The 23,629-nt window shown below is 51.6% G+C and overlaps 1 protein-coding gene across 3 annotated transcripts in view; it reads left to right on the forward strand.

The window, feature by feature from the left end:
- LOC147900077 (serine/threonine-protein kinase VIK-like) overlaps positions 1-23,629 on the forward strand; it is a 295,183-nt gene that overhangs the window by 124,586 nt on the left and 146,968 nt on the right. For all 3 annotated transcript variants that reach the window (XM_087377415.1, XM_087377414.1, XM_087377416.1), the window contains one exon: positions 10,755-10,849. In XM_087377415.1, the coding sequence (XP_087233541.1) occupies positions 10,755-10,849 (95 nt within the window). The remainder of the gene's footprint in view (positions 1-10,754; positions 10,850-23,629) is intronic.

A 23,629-nucleotide genomic window follows, 5' to 3' on the forward strand; every position in this document is an offset into this window, starting at 1 on the left:
GTCTATGCTCTTGCAAAGTCTAGCTTGTCAAATAAAGCCGGTGCATGACTTTAGCCAAAAAGTTGACCAAAAAATCCCAAGAAGAGTCAAGTCTCTCATAAAACACCTAAGGCCTCGAGAGAAAACTCCAAGCTACCGAACCCAAGGGTCATGGAAAAGGAGAATGCATAAAAGTGCTCAATAAGCTAGCAATCGCCTTCCAGATGATCCTAGCTTATCTACAATCCCATAAGCAATGTTGAATACATTCCTCAGCAGAGAGGCAACGAATACAAGTAGGATCTACCCCAAACACAAATCTCCACTGGTTCACTGTAATCCCTCCATGAATAGAAAGCCAAAAGAAATGCGTGATTTTTCTATTCACGAGGGATTTCTAGAGTCTCTTCCAAAAGGATTTTTCAAGTCTGCAGAAATCTGAAAACTTTTCCAATGAGGAGCTCTAGTAGGCTTCCAAGCTGAGCTGAAGTTTCTTGGCATTATTGACCATTTAGCAAAAGAAGAAGATCCGTGCATCAACCATTCCACTCCTTGGTGTCCCACTGCAAACAATTCATGTGAGGATCTCTATAAAGCCAAATCCTCCAATATGATCTGGGTTAGGTTCTAGATACTAACCTGAAGCCAAAAAACACTGCTCCACATGACCTACAACTCTGATAGGCATAAATGGAATATGCATGAGTACATCATCAGTAGACCTATACAACATGCCCCCAAAATGAACATCAAAGACCAAGGCAGCTCCATCTGATCCTCGAAATCCTATGACTTGAAGTTGGATCCCTATTCTCGTGAAGGCCCCAAGCCAAGCAAACCGAGAGATGCTGTTGGTTCATAGAGGAAGCAATGAGGCACAATGAACAAAACTTTATTCATGAGTGGTTACATATATAGGCAACTGCCTCCATGTTGGTAGATCCCAGATCCACAATTATCTCCATGATTCAGTCACCTCCTATGATCACTCACACATCACACCAACTTACCATACCTAACTGCCAAGTCACTAGAACCTTCTAGCACACCTACACTCACACACTCCTTGCATAGGACTCCAAGTCCATAGGCACACACACACACACATATCAATTTTGTCCTTCATTCCCCCCCACAAATTGATGACCTCATTCCTCAGCAATAGTTTATGGGATGCTCCATGATGGCCCCTACCAATATCTCACTCCTCTCTTGGAAGTAGTATCTGGGATGCTCCAAGTCATGGCCCCAACCAGTACTCACTCCTAGGACTCTTGGTTTACAATTGGGAGATTGACACTGACTATGTATGGAAATCCCCATGAGTCCAACAAGGGAAAAATCTCAAGAAGACTAACAATCATTTAAGGATGGACTATCCATGGCAGAGAACCATTATTGACTCAAACACACAACATAAAACTAGAAGGTAGGGCCAATGCCCTCTTGGATGAAACTCTCCTCATTGATAGAGGTCTTTGCAGCATCTTGGTCTGGTTCTTTCTTCCTAGTCTTCATAGTTTCCAAGAGCACAAACATATCAATGTTGTTGTAACTCTTTTGCTCTTCGTCCTTCTCCACACTCTTTAATGCATCTTGTCCATATTCTGCAATACAAGATCTTTGTAGTCCTTTACCTTCTTTGAGTGTCCAAGCCTTAAAAACATTTTGTGAATCATATGGATTGAAGAGGGTCTTACCACTTGTCATGCAAAGGCAGTGTCTACTCTCGTACAAGAGGAGGTCATGATTGGAAACCATCATGTAAATCATGATATACTCTTTCTTCATGTAAGCTCTTGTCATAGTCAACCCACACTAGTCAACAAGATGGTATGACTTGAAATTCACTTCAAAGTACCATACCTTCAATCCTCAATATAAAAAATATTCAACTGAACTTCAAAGAGCATTTTCAGAACTGAAAAAGGAATCTCTCAATCTCTGATTTGTACTTTAACTCCTCAAGCATCACCTTAGTATTTAGTGTAGCATCAAACTTAAAAAATAGTCTAGAAAAAATCGTGATGCTCTGAGCGGCTGCTGCTGCTCCCCGCTCCTCCTGCTCCCCTACTCTCCCTGCTTGACTGCTGCTCTCCTCTCCCTGCTCCTCCTGCTGCTCCTCCTGCTGCTGCTCCTGCTCCCCTCCTCGCTGCCCCCTCCCTTTCCTCCTGCTGCTCCTCCTCCCTGCTGCTGCTCCTCTCCCCGCTCCTCCTGCTGCTTCTCTCCCCGCTCCCTGCTGCTCCTCCTGCTCCCTCCTCGCTGCCCCCTCCCTTCCCTCCTCGCTGCCCCCTCCTACCTGCGCTGCCCTCTCCCCTGCACTGCCCCCTTCCCCTGCGCTGCCCTCTCCCCTGCGCGCTGCCCCTCCCTCCTACCTGCTGCAGCCTCCCCCCCCTGCGCTGCAGTCTGCTCCCCCCTGCACCTGCTGCTGCTTCCCCCCTGCTGCAGCCCCTCCCTCCTACCTGCTGCAGCCTCCCCCCCCTGCGCTGCAGTCTGCTCCCCCCCCCCCCCCCCCCACGCCTGCTGCTGCTCCCCCCCGCTGTAGCCTGCTGCTCCCCCCCCGCACCTGCTGCTGCTCCCCCCCGCTGCAGCCTATCCCCTCCTCTCCCCCCCTGCTCCTCCTTGCTTCTCCTCCCATCTCCTCTCCCCCTCTCTCCTTCTCCTCTCCTCTACTCCTCTTCTCCCCCTCTCCTCCACTCCTCTCCTCTATCCTCCCCTCCTCTCCCCTCCTCGTCCTTGCTGCCGCTGACTCCCCTTGGCTTCTTCTTCTCTCTCCCTTCTTCCTTCACCCACTCCTTCATCTGGAGTACCCCTATTCTCTTATAGGGGTCTCCTGGGTTTCAGGAAAGCGGACGGAGTTTTTATTTTTTGTGTTTGAATCGGCCAACACACCTCGATTGACGAATGGGTTCCCATTCAGTCAATCCGTCTCCGCTCACACCGGCCACAAGAACTGTCACTTTTTCAAAAGACGAGCTGCAGCAGTTGCAAAAGGATTTGGAGCATGAGTGTTCCACGACTCTCATCGCACGCATTCATGGCTCACACCCCTCCAGGTCACAAGCTAGAGATTGGATGCTAGCGGCGCTTCCTCAGGACCTCGCCCCCCACCTCAAGGATGTTCGTTTGTTGGGACGGGGTTTCTTTCAGGTGTGTCTAGATTCCCCGGACGTCACGAGAGACCTGCTACAGGCCGGGTTTCTACTTCTAGACTACAGGAGGATCTTTTTGTTTCCTTTTCAACTGGGATTTGACCCAGTTGAAGAGGATAAGCAGGGAGTTTCTGTTTTCATCAGGTTCCCTGGTCTTCCCTCGATTTATCACCGGCTTCTTTCAATTATTGGTGAGAGGTTTGGTGTGGTAGCAGAGATCCCCCCTCTCCCTGGCGAGCCCTCTTCGGCTGCTGAGGCGGTCAAGATGGACGGGGTACCCAGGGTTAGGGTCATTGTCCAGGACCCCAATATTTCAGATGACCACATCATGCTACAACGACCCGATGGGTCTTTCTTCCGCCAGAGATTTGAGGTTGCAGGTCGGCAGGACCAGTGCAGGATTTGCAGATCCTCAGCGCACTTCACCAGAGATTTCCCAAAGAAGAAAAAGAGGCCCACAAAGCAACCAGCTCGTACTAGCTTACGACAGAGAGCTGGAGTAGGACCTACCGCTCCACAGACACGGCCTCAGACACAGGCTCCCCCCCTCCTAGGGCTACTTGAGTCCCTTCGGCACCCCGCACCACCTCTGGCCCAAGGTGGGTTCCGTAGGCCCTCTACTTTAGTTCACTCCTCCACCTCTTCGAAGGCTACCCCCTTGGAGCCTCGGGAGGAGACTACTGTTCAGGAGCCTTGTTCGACTCCACCCTTGGATCAGGCTATACCTTCCTCAGCAGCGCAAGTTGTTGGCACCTCATCCGCACCACTTTTTGATCAGGATCCTATACAGGTGCCTCCCTCTTTCGACAAAGGGAAGGGGGTTTTACATTCTCTTCCTGCTTCGGTAGGAATCCTTCGTACCCCCTCCCCAGGACTGGCTCAGCGGAACTCATTTTCCGCTTTGGAGGACCTCTCTAGACTCCCAGATGATGATTTTGTACCCTCTACTTTTGGAGAGCCAGTTATTGGCATCCCTCTTGAGAGATCCTTCTCTCTCTCACCTGTGGACTTTCCTCCCCTTGGACCTCGTGTGTATGGTTGGAAATCTGCTCCGGTAGAGGTTTCTTTTTCCACCATCAGGTCGGGTAAGGTATTCCAACCCACTTCATCCCGCCGATGAGGATAGCCAGTTGGAAGATACAGGGATTGGCCGGCATCCCTCATCACCGTCATAGACAGCTGATCAGGAATCAGCTCCATCCAGGTGTTTCAGGTGGTTCCCTACACATTCTTTTTCTTCAGGAACACAAACTAGATATCAGAGATTGCTCCAAGTCAGGTAAGCTGCTCTCAGGCCAGAATTTTTGGTTTCCTGCCTTGGGAACCAGAGGAGGTACATGCATTTCAGTTTCAGACTCTATTCTCCCTCTGGTCATTGGACACAGTACCATAACCCCCTCCAGGGCCCAGTGGGTTTTACTTCTGATTGACAGACGTAAGGTTGGTTTCCTCAACCTCTATGCTCCGAACAACAAAGAGGACCGTGTTTTGTTTTGGAAAGAGTTGCTCTCGTGGGCTGACATTGCGGATTTGTGGATTATTGGACGTGACTTCAACATGGTTGAGGCACCTTCTGATAAGAAAGGGGGCAGAGAAGGTGGTATTCATTCCCTCGAGAGAGCAGCTTGGGATGCCTTCTTCTTCAGGTTCAGTGGCAGAGATGTTTGGTCAGATGGTGCATTTCTTGTTCACTCTCAGTCACTTTTGTTTTCCTGGTCGAACCATAGGGTGCAGATGCCTATCCATGCTCGGATTGACAGATTCTATGTGGGTGACTGGGCTCTTGATAGAGGGGGGACAGTTTGCATTGCACCAAGTGTTTTCACTTCAGGCCATTTTCCGGTAATTTTGTCCATCTCAAAGCCTCATCTGAGAGGACGGTCTCACAGTATCAGGATCCCCGATGCCTTATACACAGATGAGACTCTCACAGAGGCAGTGTTGGAGATCTAGGTTTCTCATATGCAAAGGGGGGTGGCCGGTCCTTCACATGTGGCCACAGCACTTGCCAGTATCAGCGACTTTTATCACTCAGTTGCTAGTGCTCGGCGAGGTGAGATACTCAGGCCAGAGATCGGTATCCGCCGGCAGTTGACAACCCTACAAAGGGAGGAGCAGAAACGACCATCAGATGCTTGGATACAGGAGCGCCTTGCTGCGGCAAGGGCTCACTTGTAGACCTTGCTTGATCAGAGAGCAAAGTATCCCTTCCATGCACGGGAGTCCTTTTGGATACAGATGGGAGGGAGAGTCAATAAACACTTTTTCTCTACACTTGGTCCCAGACATAGTAGAGAGAGTGTCAGGCAGCTTATTGACTTTGACGGCGTTTTGCAGTCCCATTCGGAAACCGTCATGCACTTAGCGACAGCTTTCTATACCTCCCTACTTTCCACAGATCCGAACTCACATGCCAGAGAGGTGGCTAGAGATGAAGTTGGGCAGAGTTTACCTGTGTTGGTCACCCCAGAGATGTTATGCTCACTTGATGCACGCTTTACCAACACAGAATTCAAGACTGCTCTTTCTGCCCTTCATAAGGGCAAATGCCCTAGTTCCGATGGTCTTACTCCTTTTTTTATAGCCTTTTAGGATTTGATAGGTGATCATATTACTTCAGCCCTGCAGGGCATTTGGGACTTGGGTGAGATGCGTAACTCACTGACCGAGGGACTCATTCACCTTATCCCGAAAGGTGGCAACAGGAATTTCGTATCCCATTGGAGACCCATCACTCTTTTGGGCACTCTTTACAAAATCCTTGCTAAGGCGATCAGCATCCGATTACAGCCCCTTCTTCCAGACCTCATCCATGATACTCAGATAGGCTTTGTGCATGGCAGGAGCATTTTTGGTAAAATCTTTTCCTTTTGGGAAGCCACAGAGTGGGCTATGCAGGGTGGGCAGAGGCTAGCAGTTCTACTCCTGGACTTCGAGAAAGCCTATGACAGAGTAGATTGGGGTTTTCTTGAGGGCACTCTTCTACGGTTTGGATTTTCAGATGCTTGGATCAGAGGGGTGGCCTCCCTTTATAGATCAGCCCACAGCCAGGTTTTGATAGGAGGGGTAAGGGGTGACAGAAGCTATGAGTATCTTCCTTAGATCTCAGGCTGAGCTTTTTGGGCTGAGATTGCCCTTGAGACCGGAGCAGGAGCTTCTTGACTGTGAGTTGGCTGATGACACTGCTATTGTTATTGAGGCCTCTTCGCAGTCACTTGATTTATTCCGGACAGCCTTGGATATTTTTTGCTCAGCTGCAGGGGTACACATTAACTGGCATAAATCCTTTGGGTTTTGGATCAGTGATGAGGACACTTCAGGCTGGGGAGTTGACATTGGCTTTTCTTGGATTCAGAGGGGTGTTCCTATCAGGTATTTGGGATGCCAGGTAGGATTGGACATCTCTCCAGCACAGCTGTTTGCCTCAGTACTAGAAAGTATAAGGAAAAAGCTCCTTTTCTGGAGCTCTGCCAAACTCGACCTTGCATCTAGAGTTGTGGTAGTGAACCAGGTTCTCTTGGCCACCTCCTGGTTTGTGTGTTCTTGCTGGTGCCGGTCTAGGGATTGCATCACTTAGCTCATCAGACCAGTCATGAATTTTTTATGGAGTGGACTTGATGGCACGGTAGATGTTGCAGCAAGGGTGGCCTGGGAGACCATTATTCTCCCTACACGTGAAGGGGGCCTTAATGTCATTGACGCCGCGGACTTGCAGTGCAGGGCATTGCTTTGTAAGGTGGTGGTGAGGGGACTCATGCCTGGGCAAGAACCTTGGAAGGATTTCTTTTTTGGACGCATTCAAGCTTGCACACCAACCTTGGGAGATGATTGGGTGGACAGCCCCCGCTGGATTTTCACTTCCGCCCCTCTCAGATCTCCTGCCTCTCCTCTCATGACTGCCATCCTGACAGCTTGGGGGAGCTTCAGGAACACTCTTCGAAGGATTCCATCTTCTATCGTCGAAGAGATTGAGAGGCAGCCGATCATTTGGAATGATAGTATTCTTGACGAGCATGCCAGACCACTAGGCACTTCCCATTACATGTAGTGGTCTAAATGGGAGAGAGGCCCCGCTTACACAGTAGGCACTTGGAAAGCTTTTATCAGGCTACCTGGCTGAGGATCAGAGACTGCAGTCCATGAGTCACCTCAGAGGGGTAGCACACAAGATTCAGCAGATAGATGCAGCCATCCCGGTGGAATGGACAGTTGAGTTGCCTATTACTTCCACCACTTGGATGGGGGCTTTTTCGAGGACATAAGTTCCTTTACAGGTGATCGCTCTACGAGGTCTCGGGGAAGACGCACTAGTCTTTGATGGTGGGGATGGAGGTTTACTTTCTAGCTTCAAGGATGGCATTCTTCTTGAGGTTGCCTTTCAGCCTGTCAGGATCGCTGGTTTTGTGGACCATGGAGCGGGCTTGCAGTGGTACTTAGACCCCGACCTTCTGCTCTTGGCCTTGGGATCCTGGAGGTTGTGGTTATATGGAGGTGCACCTATCAGGTGCTTGCAGTGGGACCGAGGAGAGTGGGAGTGGATAGATCATGGGCATCGAGAGAGGGGGATTCCCTTCTTTCGTTTCACGGTTGGTAATGCGAGGAGATTGCAGCTGAACAGTAGGGGTTGGATTCCCTCCAGAGCCCCCCATTGGGAAAGCTTCTTCACCACCGTAGATTTGCGTAGAAATTTCTGGAGGAGGCTCTGGAAATCCCTATGAAATAGAAAGATCACTATTTTCTTTTGGCTTTCTATTCATGGAGGGATTGCAGAGAATCTGTGGAGATCACGATTTGGGGCTGATCCCACTTGTCCTCGATGTCATTCTGCAGAGGAGTCAGTGCGACATTGCCTTTGGGACTTCAGTCAGGCGAGGACTGTTTGGAAAGGGGTTGCTCGGATACTCAGCATCTTTCACACTTCCCCTTTCTTCATGACTTGGGGCTCGGTCGCATGGTTATCCCTTACCGGGCCCCACGTGTTTTATGAGGGTGCGCCTTGCTCTTGGGCACTCTCAGTCTGCCGGCAGGTGATAGAGCCCTGCTCTCTTCAGGATGTACCACTTACTCCCTTCAGAGCTTCTCATGTTTCAGTGGACACCTCTTGGGAGATTTTGGCTAGCATTTCCTCTTGGCACATTTGGAGAGCCAAATGTACTGAGGCCTTGGATGGCACCCAGATACACCCATCACAGGTGTTCACGGGTATTTGGACTGACATGGTTCACACTTTGATAGCCATATGGGCTAGCATGCAGGGCCCTTCACGGGCAGCCTCTTCTAGAAGGTCTATATTTCTTTGAGTTTGGAGGGGTTCTCCCTTTTTCTCGAAGATTTCTACCGGATTTAGATGGCACTATCAGCCTCAATCCTTGCTTTTTGGCTCTTGAGCTTTTCATGCATTGCATGATGTATCCCGTATGGAGCTTGCTCTAACGGTTTTTCTGTAATACTTAATGGAAGTCTCTTTTTGCCCCCAAAAAAAAAAAAAAAGTCTAGAAGTGCTTGCAGAAAACAGAGACACCTTGGAGGATTGATACCTCACTCCACATAGCATCAAGTAGGGGGCATTTGCTGCGCTATCAATTGTACTTAGTTAGAGAAGACTCAGTAGAAACCTCAGACGAAATGACACATCACACTACCTGGGGCAGCAACATCTTCTCCAACTGTAAAAGCCATGTCTTCTTCAAAAGCCGACTGGTTTTTCTTCATTTTCTCCTCATTCCCTTGACCATTTGCCCTCAGGTTTCACTAGCAGGTAGCCCATAGAGTCACCTAAGTACTCCTCATACCATTTTTGAAATGGTGGCTCCAACGAGCTGAATTGACAGAAATGGCGCGGGATGAAGCGAGTATCAGCACGGGCTGTAGAAGAACAATTTCCAGAAACCCTCTGGAGTAGAAGTGCGCCTATATGAGGGGAATCTATGGCTGAAAGGGTTTGGAGAATGATTGCCTACATTGGGAGAATAAGCGCTTGGAAATTCTGCTCAAAAGAGGAAAAAATGGAGAAGAAGAGAGTGTGAGGAAGAAGATGATGACATGGCTAGAAATGGCTCATGGAGGCTGAGTGGCTCTGATACCACATGTTGGTTCATAGAGAAAGCAATGAGGCACAATGAACAAAACTTTATTCATGAGTTCCTACATATATAGGCAACTGCCTCCATGTTGGTAGATCCCAGATCCACAATTATCTCCATGATTATCTCAATCAGTCACCTCCTATGATCACTCACACATCACACCAACTTGACATACCTAACTGCCAAGTCACTAGAACCTTCTAGCACACCTACGCTCACACACTCCTTGCATAGGACTCCAAGCCCATAGGCACACACACACACACACACACACATCAATTTTGTCCTTCAGATGCCACCTGTGAGAACCCTATCCAAGGGTATGGCTGCATCAATTGCTGATTTTGAAAACATCTTTAGAGATCCCATTGGAAGAGATTAATCTCTTCTTCTTTTTTCGGCGCTTTACCAGCATGGTGGACTTCTTCTTAACATTTAGATAGAGGTTCTTGGCGCCAATGTCCAATGCCCATGATAGTCCATTCGACATTGCTTATGGAGTTGCAAGGAGGTCTAGAGGATTTGGCATGGCATGGCGTGGCATTGCATACTTGCTAGGCAAGATGAGGAGATATTCCCTTTCCATCACATGGGATTCATTGCTTGGCTCACACAATTTGGACCATGGATGCTTTGTCAGGGAGAGACGTGAGCAATCGTGCAAAGAGGGGCTTGACTCTTTCATAAACGAGTATGCATGTAGTCTATTTGCATAATCTAGTGTGGCATTATCCATACTGTTACGACCACCTAGGGCATGATTCAAGGCTCTTCCTACACTGCTAGAGGCTAGGAGAGCATCTTCTATGAGGGAGTGGGGCCATGGATGAGCATCTATGGCATTTTCAAATACCTCATGGGTGCGCCAACCTCATATTTTGCTTGATTTTTTGTAAATCCTCATATGGGATGTTCACATGAGCTTCTCTTGGTTTTATTGTATTGTGAATCTATACTTAATAGGAGATTTTTTGTTGGCCCTGCCCCCCCAAAAATAAAATAAAAATTCTGGAACCTTTATCACTATCAGGGCACATGGTGTCTGTTTGGAAACAGACTTTGAAATTTTGGAGATTTTAGACATTGTGTGAAGAAGTAATTGTAAAGATCTTTCAATAGAGTAGGATTTTTTCCGTTAGTGCTTTGTCAGCTCTTGACTTTAAAAGTTGAATTGATCCTACTATCACTATTAGCACATGATGTCTCTTGAAGTACCACTGTTGCACATTGTGCAGAACTATCCACATCTTTCAATAAATTGGGCCTTCTTCCTTCCGAGCATGAGGACCTGGTGACATCTAATCCCAATAATTGTACCCTTTCACCTCACTTGGCAGTTAATGACGCCTCCGTGCCTATGTTTTCCACATCTTTAGCTGAAAGGCGTGCTAAGAGAAATTTCGAAGTCTATGAAATTGTGAAGTATCAAAAGTTACTGTCAAGAATTCAGGATTCTTGTATTATGGTCAACTTTACTTCAAATATATGTAAACTGGAGTTGTCTATAACTTGCACCAATCTCGTTTTTCATGTCCAGGGCACATTTGGACAAATACGCACAAGGATTTGGCGAGGGACAAGAGTAGCTGTCAAAACAATAAAAGCCTCTTTAAATGCAGAATCTCAAATTAGGTGAGTTTCAAGGATTGATGAATTTAAATCTCTATTTATCCTCGTTCGTTTTAAATCCCTAAGGATGAACACCTAAATTTGTTGTATCCCTCGGCAGCCATGCTTCCTATTTAAGCTTGATAAAATTGGTTTTAAATCCATCACTCTAATGGATCAGCTTTGTCCATTCCCATCATAGAGGAAGCAAATCATTGTCCTCTTTAGTAAATGTGGCAAGTTGTAGTTCTATGGCCTTACATCACTTTGAATTTCATACAGATTGCTTATTGTAAAGTGCTCGACCTTAGAGGTTGGAATTCCACTAGAGCACCTCATTGGGAGAATTTTCATATTTTTGCTCGTTTGCAAAAATCCTTTTGCAAGAGACTCTAGAAATCCCTTAGGAATAGAAAATAAATCTTATCTTTTGGGCTTTATATTCATGGAGAGATTGCATTAACTTCATGTTTGAGGCTAGATCTACTTGTATTCATTACCTTTTTGATATGGAGACTATTTAGTATTTCCTATAGAATTGTAGACAGGCAAGGATCATATGGAAATGGACGTCTAGCATATTAAGCACCTTTAGGCCTTCTCCCTTCTTCATGACCTGGGGCTCGGTAGCTTGGCTTTCTCTTGCTTAAGCTCTTCCAATTCGATCACATTTGTTTGAGTCTGTTCTAATTATTTCATACACTACACATACATAATATAACTGAGAAATACAGCCATGAGCAAGAGAAAGACAAATCTAACTAAACTTGTATTATCTCATGTATTGAAAACAAAGGATACCATGCATGAAGGATCCTCCTCATCCCTACGGGGTGAGGATTTTACAACTAAAACCTGCTTCAGCAATGAGCCATGAGCTATGAGTGTGATGTAAGAGAAGCAACTGAGCAATGATCATGGCAAGATTCTTTTTTTTTTCTTGCAAAAAGAGACTTCTATTAAGTATTAAAGAAAAACCGTTAGAGCAAGCTCCATACGGGATACATCATGCAATGCACGAAAAACTCAAGAGCCAAAAAGAAAGGATTGAGGCTGATAGTCCCATCTCAATCCGGTAGAAACCTCTGAGAAAAAGGGAGAACCCCTCCAAACTCGAAGAAATATAGTCCTTCTAGAAGAGGTTGCCCGTGAAGGGTCCTGCATGCTAGTGTCAGTCCAAATACCCGTGAACACCTGTGATGGGTGTATCTGGGTGCCATTCAAGGCCTCAGTACATCTAGCTCTCCAAATGTGCCAAGAGGAAATGCTAGCCAAAATCTCCCAAGAGGTGTCCACTGAAGCATGAGAATCTCTGAAGGGAGTAAGTGGTACATCCTGAAGAGAGCAGGGCTCTATCACCTGCCGGTGGACCGAGAGTGCCCAAGAACAAGGCTCACCCTCATAAAACACCTTGGGTCCGGTAAGGGATAACCATGCGACCGAGCCCCAAGTCATGAAGAAAGGGGAAGTATGAAAGATGCTGAGTATCCGAGCAACCCCTTTCCAAACAGTCCTTGCCTGTCTGCAGTCCCAAAGGCAATGTCGCACTGACTCCTCTGCAGAATGACATCGAGGACAAGTGGGATCAGCCCCAAATCGTGATCTCCACAGGTTCACTGCAATCCCTCCATGAATAGAAAGCCAAAAGAAAAGAGTGATCTTTCTATTTCTGAGGGATTTCCAGAGCCTCCTCCGGAAATTTCTACGCAAATCTGCAGTGATGAAGCAGCTTTCCCAATGGGGGGGCTCTGGAGGGAATCCAACCCCTACTGTTCAGCTGAAATCTCCTCGCATTACCAACCGTGAAACGAAAGAAGGGAATCCCCCTCTCTGGGTGCCCATGATCTATTCACTCCCACTCTCCTGGGTCCCACTGCAAGCACCTGATAGGTGCACCTCCATATAACCACAACCTCCAGGATCCCAAGGCCAAGAGTAGAGGGTCGGGGTCTAAGTACCACTGCAAGCCCGCTCCATGGTCCACAAAACCAGCAATCCTGACAGGCTGAAAGGCAACCTCAAGAAGAATTCCATCCTTGGATGTAGAGAGTAAACCTCCATCCCCAACGTCAAAGACCAGTGCGTCTTCCCCGAGACCTCGGAGAGCGATCACCTGTAAAGGAACTGATGTCCTCGAAAAAGTCCCCATCCAAGTGGTGGAAGTAATAGGCAACTCAACTGTCCATTCGACCAGGATGGCTGCACCTATCTGCTGAATCCTGCGTGCTACCCCTCTGAGGTGGCTCACGGACTGCAGTCTCTGATCCTCAGCAGGTAGCCTGATAAAATCTTTCCAAGTGCCTACTGTGTAGGCGGGGCCTCTCTCCCATTTAGACCACTGCATGTAATGGGAAGTACCCAGTGGTCTGGCATGCTCGTCAAGAATACTATCATTCCAAATGATCGGCTGCCTATCAATCTCTTCGACGGTAGAAGGTGGAATCCTTCGAAGAGTGTTCCTAAAGCTTCCCCAAGCTTTCAGGATAGCAGTCATGAGAGGAGAGGCAAGAGATCTGAGAGGGGCGGAAGTAAAAATCCAGCGAGGGCTGTCCGCCCAATCATCTCCCAAGGTTGGTGTGCAAGCCTGAATGCATCCAAAAAAGAAATTCTTCCAAGGTTCCTTCCCAGGCATGAGTCCCCTCACAACCACCTTACAAAGCAATGCCCTGCACTGCAAGTCCGGGTCAATGACATTAAGGCCCACCTCACATGTAAGGAGAATAATGGTCTCCCAGGCCACCCTTGTTGCAACATCTGTTGTGCCATCAAGTCCACTCCATAAAAAATTCCTGAATGGTCTGATGAGCTGAGTGATGCAATCCCTAGACCGGCACCAGCAAGAACACACAAATCAGGAGGTGGCCAAGAGAATCTGGTTCACTACAACAACTCTAGATGCAAGGTCGAGTTTGGCAGAGCATCAGAAAAGGAGCATTTTCCTTATACTTTCTAGTACTGGGGCAAACTGCTATGCTGGAGAGATGCCCAATCCTACTTGGCATCCCAAATACCTGATAGGAACACCCCTCTGAATCCAGGAAAAGCCAATGTCGACTTCCCAGCCTGGAGTGTCCTCATCACTGATCCAAAAGCCAAAGGGCTTTATGCCAGTTAATGTGTGCCCCTGCAGCTGAGCAAAAAATATCCAAGGCTGTCCGGAAAGAATCAAGTGACTGCGAAGAGGTCTCAATAAAAATAGAAGTGTCATCAGCCAACTCACAGTCAAGAAGCTCCTGCTCCTGTCTCAAGGGCAATCTCAGCCCAAAAAGCTCAGCTTGAGATCTAAGGAAGATACTCATAGCTTCTGCCACAAAAAGAAAGAGGAAGGGGGCTAAAGGGCATCCCTGACGAACTGATCTGGAAATCTAAAACCTGTCACCCCTTACCCCTCCTATCAAAACCTGGCTGTGGGCTGATCTGTAAAGGGAGACCACCCCTCTAATCCAAGCATCTGAAAATCCAAACCGTAGAAGAGTGCCCTCAAGAAAACCCCAATCTACTCTGTCATAGGCTTTCTCGAAGTCCAGAAGTAGAACTGCCAGGCTCTGTTCACTCTGCATAGCCCACTCTATGGCTTCCCAAAAGGAAAAGATATTATAACAAATGCTCCTACCATGCACAAAGCTTGTCTGAGTATCATGGATGAGGTCTGAAAGAAGGGGCTGTAATCGGATGCTGATCGCCTTGGCAAGGATTTTGTAAAGAGTGCCCAAAAGAGTGATGGGTCTCCAATAAGATACAAAATTCCTATTGCCACCTTTCGGGATAAGGTGAATGAGTCCCTCGGTCAGTGAGTCAGGCATCTCACCCGAGTCCCAAATGCCGTGCAGGGCTGAAGTAATATGGTCACCTATCATATCCCAAAAGGCTATAAAAAAAGGAGGAGTAAGACCATCGGAACCAGGGCATTTGCCCTTATGAAGGGCAGAGAGAGCAGTCTTGAATTTTGTGTTGGTAGAGCGTGCATCAAGTGAGCATAACATCTCTGGGGTGACCAACACAGGTAAACTTTGCCAAACTTCATCTCTAGCCACCTCTCTGGCATGTGAGTTCGGATCTACGGAAAGTAGGGAGGCATAGAAAGTTGTCGCTAAGTGCATGATGGTCTCCGGATGGGATTGCAAAATGCCGTTAGAGTCAATAAGCTGCCTGACACTGTCTCTATTATGTCTGGGACCAAGTGTAGAGAAAAAGTGTTTATTGACTCTCCCTCCCATCTGTATCCAAAAGGACTCCCGTGCATGGAAGGCATACTCTTTTTTTTGCCGAAAAAACAGTTCTAATTATATTACTTCGAGAACAAGATACAAGAGGTCAGCTTATAGCTGACGGGCTGCGTTCACAAACCGGACGCAACCCAAAAGGTAGCATAATAAATCATACTCTCACGGAGGAATATGCTGAGTGTGAATGAACAGCCATCGGGGTGGTGAGTAGTGCCACCGAAGGCCCTGCGTAGTCTGCTCGAAGAAGAGGCTCTGTGAATCCCAAGCCTGGAGGAAGCGTCTCCGCTTCTCCTGCCCAGCCCGGGAGTCTCCCTGAATCTGGTCCCACTGGCCTCTGAGGGTATGAATAATCTCACTCCAAATCTCCGCCATGATCTGGGCAGTCGATAAGGAGGTGCCACCGAGGATCTGCGCGCAGCGCGAGGTCCAGATGTGCCATCCTGTAATGCTGCTGATAATCTCCCAGACTGGCTGCCTCTCCCGAACTCCTGTAACAGCCTCTGCTAGGTGCTGTGGGATACCCTCGAGCGGCCCCCACGTCCCCTGTGTGATAAGGAAAGTGGGGTCCTGCTGGCATGCCTCGAACAAGTGATGAAGACCAGGTGCGGTGCTGCACCAACAGAACGCGCCCCAAGTGATCACTCCTAGCTCTGGTGCTGCACGAGTAAGAAGCCCGAAAGTCCACCTCCACACTTCCTGGGCGCGCATGCAGCTCCACAGGCAGTGTTTTGGTGACTCCTCATCCGCATGGCAAATCTGACAGCAACCGTCCTGGCCTATCTGCCTCAACCAGCTCCCCACTGGAAGGCCTTTGTGGGTAAGAAGCCACAGGAAGTATGAGATCTTCCGCGGCCGCCAGCTCTCCCACAAGGCCTTCCAGAAAGCCTGCAAAAAGAACCTGGAAATACCCTGTGCGTACCAGCTAGGACGCTGGGTGGGGGGGCGGCTCTGCATCCTCCCGAGAACTCGCCTGCCCAGAGTCGTGCTGTAAGCGAAGAAGGAAGTCTGCCCCTGTCCTGTCACAATCTCTGGCCACCACCACTCTCCTGGGTCCCACTCAAGCTCTGACAAGGCCCGCCCCTCCCAGAGCCAAAGACGCCAAAGCTGCAACTGGTCCTGCTCAATACTAGGGTCGGTATGCCAGACCTTCCCCAGAAGGCCTACGACCCTAACCCTCTGCCACGGGAGTAGGGGGTCAATGAGCGCATCCTCTCTCCTGAGTCGTCCGTCCCCTGAAACCGCGAAGAAGGCGATAGAGGAGTCATCCAAACGTCCTGCGACCACCAGTGGGATGCCACGGGGGGTGAACTGTCCCAGCCAGTGGGTGTCTCCAGGCATGAGGACCTGAGGCTCAGGTGGAGCCAACCAAGCGGCTGGGATCGCGCCGTCGATCTCCGTGCGTCTCGCCTGGACTCCGCGTGCACCTCCCGCTGCGTCTGCCAGATCGGCCATCTCCAGATGTCTGTACGTGTCCCTCCAAACTCGAAGGGACCGGGCTGGCCCCCTCATCCAGCCGTCCCACCTGATATGTGATCTCTCCCCCAGCTGAAGGCCCTCGGCGTCTCTGACCTGCCCATTCCAGACGAGCGGCTGGCGATCGATCTCCTCCTGACAGCTGGGCTGGGACTGAATGAGGCTGAGACGGAGCCGCCTCCAAACCATGAGGAGGCTACGAACGAGTGGGGAGCGGGGCTGAGTGAGCGGGGCGGAAGTGAAGATCCACCTGAAGGACGGTAGCCACTCTCCACCTCGGCGCGGGACACAAGAGCCGACTCCCTGCTGAAGTAGCATCTTCCACGTCTGCCCCCCTGGGGTCAAACCGCGGATGATAAGCTTGCCTAACAAGGCCTGACTCTGAAGCTCTGGATCAATGACCCCCAGACCCCCCTCCGCCTGCGGAAGAATGACTGTCTGCCAAGCAACCCTGGCTCTGGTATCTCTCTGCCCATCCTCCCCAGACCAAAGAAAGTTCCGAACCAACCTCCTGAGCTGTGCCACGCTGGATCTCGAGAAGCACCAACAGGAAGCCACATACCAAGCCGTGGCTAGAAGGACCTGGTTAACTACTAAAGCACGACCTGCAAGGGACAGCTTAGCAGTGCTCCAGAAAGCCAGCTTCCGTCGGATGGAATCTAGCACCGGGAGAAACTGCTGAGCTGGCGTAATGTCTAGGCCAACCTGGAAGCCAAGGTATCTAGCTGTCTGTCCACGTGGAATCCATCTGAAGCCCAGGAATCGCCCCCACTGAGAACACGCCCCCGGGTCTGTGAGAAAACCAACTGATTGTTCCAGTTGATTTTCGCACCAGCGGCCGAGCAGAAAACCTCCAGGGCCATCCGCACCCTCTCTAGCATCCTCTCATCGTCCTGGACATAAAGGGCTGTATCATCTGCGTACTCTGAGTCCAGAAGCTCCGTGTCCTCCCGGAGTGGAAGGCGAACACCCCTGAGCCCTGTGGACCTCGCCCGAAGGTAGTAAGTCATGGCCTCGGCGAAGAAGAGAAACAGATAAGGAGCCAGGGGACAGCCCTGACGTACTGATCTCTCCAAGCTGAAACGCTCACCCATCCTGCCTCCAATGATGACTCTGCTAGACGCTGTCCTGTACAAAGCTGAGATACCCTGAATCCAGCCTGCCGGGAAACCTAGTCGCTCCAGAGTCCCCTCCAAAAAGGACCAATCCACGCGATCGTAGGCCTTCTCGAAGTCGAGAAGTAAAATGGCAAGGTGTGAACCGCTGTACTGAGCCCACTCCGCCGCCTCTGAAAAGGTGAAGACATTATCCAGGATACTGCGATCCTGGACAAAGCCTGTCTGAGTGTCATGGACGAGGTCTGGGAGTAGAGGTCGAACTCTGGCACTGATCATCTTGGCGAGGATTTTGTAGGCAGTGGTAAGGAGAGTGATCGGACGCCACTGGCGGATCTCCTGTCTATCTCCTCCCTTCGGGATGAGGCAAATCAGTCCCGAGGAAAGGCTCTCTGGCATCTGACCGCTGCTGAAAATCCCCTGCAGAGCTGCAAGGAGGGGCTGATGGATCTGGTCCCAGAAGGAGGTGAAGAAAGCTCGGGATAGCCCATCCTCACCTGGGCATTTCTGCCCATCAATAGCCATCAAGGCCTCCAACATCTCATCCGCGGTGAACGGCGCCAACAACGTCGCCTGCATGCTGGGCTGGACCAGGGATGGAATGTGCCTCCACACCTCCTCACGGTCACGACTAGCACGAGGGGCAAGTGGCTCCTGCTGGAAGAGGGTCCTGTAGAAGTCAGTGGCCAACCCCAGGACCTCCCCCGGGTCCGTAACAATGTGACCATCCGCTGTCCTGAGACTCCGTAGCTGATCACCTGCAGCTCTCTGGCCGTGTGTCCTGAAGAACTCCCTGCACATCCGGTCACCCTTCCGGGCCCAGAAGGAGAGAGAGGCGTGAAAGGAGAACTCGGAGCGACGCTGGAGGGTCTCCTCCAAGAGGGCTCTGGCTCGAAGGGCCTGGATCCGAAGCTCCTCCGAGCCCGGGGAAGACTGCTGAAGTCGCTGAATGGAGGCGAGGTCCCTCCGAAGAGCTCTCTCTCTGCCCCACCAATCCTGTCGAACCTGTAGGGCTGCGAGCTGGCAGATCTGGCTGGAATCCTGCAGAGCCTGCGCGACCGAGTCTACCAGATCCATGCCCTCCCCCCAGTCTCTGTCCCAAAGACTGCAAATGCTGCTACGGACGTCCGCCCTCGAGAAGATGGAATCGGGAATCCTGCATGATCGGGGGGGGAGAGTCTGGGCTGCCGAATCTAATGAGAGGAGCACAGGCGCATGGTCGGATAGTGTCGTCCCTGGAACAATGCCCGCCTGGCCACCTCTGCTGATGGCCCAATCGCTGACATAAAACCTATCAAGCCGCTCCAGGAGTCTGCCTCCTTCCCTGCGGAAGCCCCAAGAGAAGTCCAGGCTCCCGTGCCAACGCCGGAAGGACGGGTCTCTCCAACTGTCCCTCCCTCCTGTCGCGAAGATGAAAGAGTCCCAAGCTGACTGCTCTGCCTGAGCCATACCTGTGAACTCCGGATCTCTACCCTGCTGGTCCTCCAAGGTCTCCAGGTTGTTGAAGTCTCCTCCAACAATCCAGGAATCCATGTCTGGAAGAATCCCTGTAAGTGTCCTCCAGAAGGTGGCTCTGCATCTGAGGTCTGTGGGAGCATAAATGTTGAGGATTCCTATCTTGGATCCCTCCAAATTCAGGCCTACCCAAAGGGCTCGGCCTGGGATCAACGTGCCGTGACCGAAAACTGACTGAGCTAACTGCTCGCACACGGAGGTACAGACCCCCCCGCTCCTCCCCTGTGCACCGATCGAAGGCTCCCAATAAGTGTAGGAGCGTCCAGGGAGAACCTTCCCGCAGCTACGGGCATGAGCCGTAGAAAGCTTGTGCTCCTGGAGCAGCAGTACATCCAATCGACCAATCACTGCAGGCTGAAGTTCCTGACGCAAAATGAGCTTCCTGGGACCACGGGTACTCAAAGAGTGAAACCCGTTCACATTCCAGGATACGAGGTGTAGGCTCATGGAGAGGGATGGGGGGCTGCGAACAGCTGTCTGCTCGCAGAAGAAGTCGAAGAAGAATCAGACAGATCGGAGTGGAGGCGCTGCCGCTTGTGAGAAGGTTTGGAGGGGGAGACGGGGTCGTCCTGCCCGTTCTTCAACACCTTCAGCAAAGGCGAGAGGCCTCTAGTGCCATGAACAAATGCTTTCTCGAGCCAGCTCGAGATCTCTGAAGCAGTCATCCCGTAGAAGGTTCGGAGTTTCTGTTGGGACCAAGCTCTGACATCCTGGGGAAGAGGCCATGCCAGGGGGGGTCTGAGGATCACGATCAATCGGAAACGTTTGGCAGCGCAACGCCACCGCAAGCGCACATCGCCCTCGGACCACTGAGTCTCGAGGAGCTGCCCACCGGACGGGCCTATCCAGGAGCAAATCTGGGCGTGTGTCTGCTCTCTGAGAGCCTCCCACACCGAGTCGTCTGTCCAGGTCTCGGTGCCATCGCTGAGGAACGTGAAGGCGAAGCTAGGGCCATCCCTGGGAGCCAAGGCACCAATCCTCCCATCCGCCCCTTTGCGGAGCATGAAGATACTAATGTCGAGACAAGCCGGGAAGGTCCCAAGGTCGGCCACATCCAGGTAGTCCCAGGGGCCAGATCTGTAAAAGTCTCGAGGGAGCTCTCTCTCCTGGAGCTGAGACCCAGCTGAGTCTGCCACTGAGGGGCTAGCGGGAAGGGAAACCTGCTCCACTGGTGGTACAGACACCGGGTGTCCTACAAGCGGGGGAGGAGGGGGAGGAGGCTGCGGGATAGGCGACTCGGGCTCCACGGAGGCGACTGGCGGGGAAGGTGGAGCGGAGGCTGCACTCGGCTGGGAAGGCGACGGTGCAGCTAACTCTGTAGGAGGGGCGAGGGGAGCAGGGGGGGGAGGGGGATGGGGATGCATCTGGAACTGGGGCTGAGAGGGAGGGGGAGGGGGAGGGGACTGAGGAAAAGGAGGCGGGGGCTGAAACTGCGGGGCGGGCGAAGGGGGGGGAAACTGGGGAAACCGGGGAGAAGGCGGGGGGGTGGGAGAGAGGAGGATCTGAGGCTGTGGAGGGCGGGCTGCCGTCGAAGAAGAGGCTCTCCCAGGTCCCTGGGGCATCTGCCTGTCAGGCCTGTGGAGTGCTGCTGCAGGAATGGTGACCTCTGCCTCCTTGCCTTTATCCGAAATCTTCTTATTCTTTCCTCTTTTCCTTCGAACCTCGGTCCAACCGCCCACTACCTCTGGCCCAGGCTCCGACTGCCTCGGCTCCTCCTGACGTGGCTGTCCGGGGGGGGGAGGTGGGGGCGGAGGGGGCGGGGGCGGGGAGGGTCGAGACGAGCTGGCAAAGCGTGGACAAGCAGCCGCCAAGTGCCCAAAGCCATGGCACCGCAGGCACTGACCTGGCTGTCCGGTGACTATCATGCTCTGGGTGATACTGCCGGCACCTGTAACGATCTCGATCACTGCAGGGAGAGTCGCAGGATCCGCCACAGCCACACGGACTCGGGGAGCTCCTGCCGTGGTCACCGCGTCGGCAAAGGTGTCGTGCATAACCCAGCCAAAATGGGAGCCCAAGTCCCTGACAATCGGCCGCAGCTCAGTAGCAAGCCCTGGAAAAACGAGTGTCACTGGGTGGCGAGGTATACGGAACCGAGTGTCGAAATCCGCTGCGCTGAAACCACGGTACCACGGGACTATCATGATGATCTTCCCATCCACCGATGTGGGGGAACCGGCAATCAGATTGCTCGCAGCTTTCTCACTGGAGAGTTTGAGCCAGAAGATGCCCCTTCCCATAAGGGCCACCTCCTCGATATGGCCATCCTCTAGCAAGAGAGTGGACTGGAGCCAGTCCCTGATGGTAGACCTGGAGGGGGAGTGTCCAATGACTCTACCGTAAACAGAGGTACGAGCAAAGTCACTGGCTACCTCCTGAACACGAGATGATTGTTGCTCTGTCAGGATAACGCGGTAGGCATCTGGAGAGGGAGGGTCCGACTGGGCCTCCGGATCCGGGCTGGGGGCCGCCATACCGCCAAGACTAACTGCAAGCTTCCGATGAAGAAAAACAGGCTGCCACCCAAGAAGAGATGAAGCGGCGGTGGAGCCTGGGGGTGAGGCGGCGAGGCGGGATGGAGCGGAGGGGGCGGCTGGAGCGGAGGGGGCGGCTGGAGCGGCGGCGAGGCGAGGATGGAGCGGAGGCGGGCGAGGCGAGGCGGGATGGAGCGGAGGCGGGCGAGGCGAGGCGAGGCGGGATGGAGCGGAGGGGGCGAGGCGAGGCGGGATGGAGCGGAGGCGGGCGAGGATGGAGCGGAGGCGGGCGAGGCGAGGCGGGATGGAGCGGAGGCGGGCGAGGCGAGGCGAGGCGGGCTGGAGCGGAGGCGGGCGAGGCGAGATGGAGCGGAGGGGGCGGCTGGAGCGGCGGCGAGGGGGGGGGTTGGAGCGGGGGCGAGGGGCGGGTTGGAGCGAGGGGGCGGGATGGAGCGGAGGTAGGGGGCGGGGATGGAGCGAGGGGGCGGGATGGAGCGAGGGGCGGAGGTGAGGCGAGGGGCGGAGGTGAGGCGAGGGGCGGGATGGAGCGAAGGGCGGAGGTGAGGCGAGGGGTAGCGGGGTGCCGGCGGGGGGGGAGGAGAGGGGACGGGGGTCGAGGGCGGACGGGAGGGGTGGAGGTGGACGCGGCGAGGGGGGGGGGAGCGAAGGGGAGGTAGGGGCTAACGGCGAGGGGGGGAGGGGAAGCTCGCAGGAGCGGACACTAGATGGAAGGCATACTCTGGTCTCTGATCAAGCAAGGTCTGCAAGTGAGCCCTTGCCACAGCAAGGCGCGCCTGTATCCAAGCATTTGATGGTCGTTTCTGCTCCTCCCTCTGTAAGGCTGCCAACTGCCGGCGGATACCGATCTCTCGCCTGAGTATCTCACCTCACCGAGCACTAGCAACGGAGTGATAAAAGTCACTGATACTGGCAAGTGATGTGGCCACATGGGAAGGACCGGCCACCCCCCTGCATATGAGAAACCCAGATCTCCAACACTGCCTTTGTGAGAGTCTCATCTGTGTATAAGGCGTCGAGGATCTTGATACTGTGAGACCGTCCTCTCAGATGAGGCTCTGAGATGGACAAAATTACCGTAAAATGGCCTGAAGTGGAAACACTTGGTGCAATGCAAACTGTCCCCCCTCTATCAAGAGCCCAGTCACCCACATAGAATCTGTCAATTCGAGCATGGATAGGCATCTGCACCCTATGGTTCGTCGACCAGGAAAACAAAAGTGACTGAGATTGAATAAGAAATGCATCATCTGACCAAACATCTCTGCCACTGAACTTGAACAAGAAGGCATCCCAGGCTGATCATGACGAGATTCGCTAGAGCTACCAAGTGAAGTCCTCCACAAAACCAAGCAAAACCACAAGTAAAGTCCATGCCTTCAAAGTTGATGACTTCCAAACAAAGTCTCCATGCATGCGATGCAATCTACCAGGCACATGATTTGATGCCCGTATCCACGCACCTAACACAGCCCATGTTGAGGTTTGTTACCCTTCAACACCACCTCAAACCAAAACAGGGGAGATGGTTTTGATAATAAAGATGGATCATCAACAAATAATGAAAGCAAACAACAGTTCTCAATACAAGTCAAAGACCTGAATCACCTCCTTCACAAAAGCATCAAAGATGAAAAGAAAGCTATGCAGAAGAGCAGACACTTATTCAGAGAACTTTATTCATTAAACCTATCAACAACCTAAAAAGCCCACTCATCATTGAAGTCTGGTGCAGCCATGCAAAGTCCTACGACCTCCTCGATGATGAATATGTGAGTTGATTCTTGTCTTTTCCTAGCCTCCTTGTTCTTATTTTTAGTGTTCTCTCTCTTTTATAGCAAGACTCCTCACGGTGTCCAGGTTTTCCACAGTACCCGCACTTTAGTTTGAAATGATTCTCCTTCTTCATGGCTTTGCCTTTGCCGGTAGTAACTTTCAAAGTATATGTATGCTCCACGTCATACTCCTGATCCATTTTTTATC

Source organism: Dipteris shenzhenensis, chromosome 7, assembly GCF_047967505.1.
Source record: "Dipteris shenzhenensis isolate YYH24624 ecotype China chromosome 7, Dip_SZ_1.0, whole genome shotgun sequence".
In the NCBI taxonomy this organism is placed as follows: Eukaryota; Viridiplantae; Streptophyta; class Polypodiopsida; order Gleicheniales; family Dipteridaceae; genus Dipteris; species Dipteris shenzhenensis.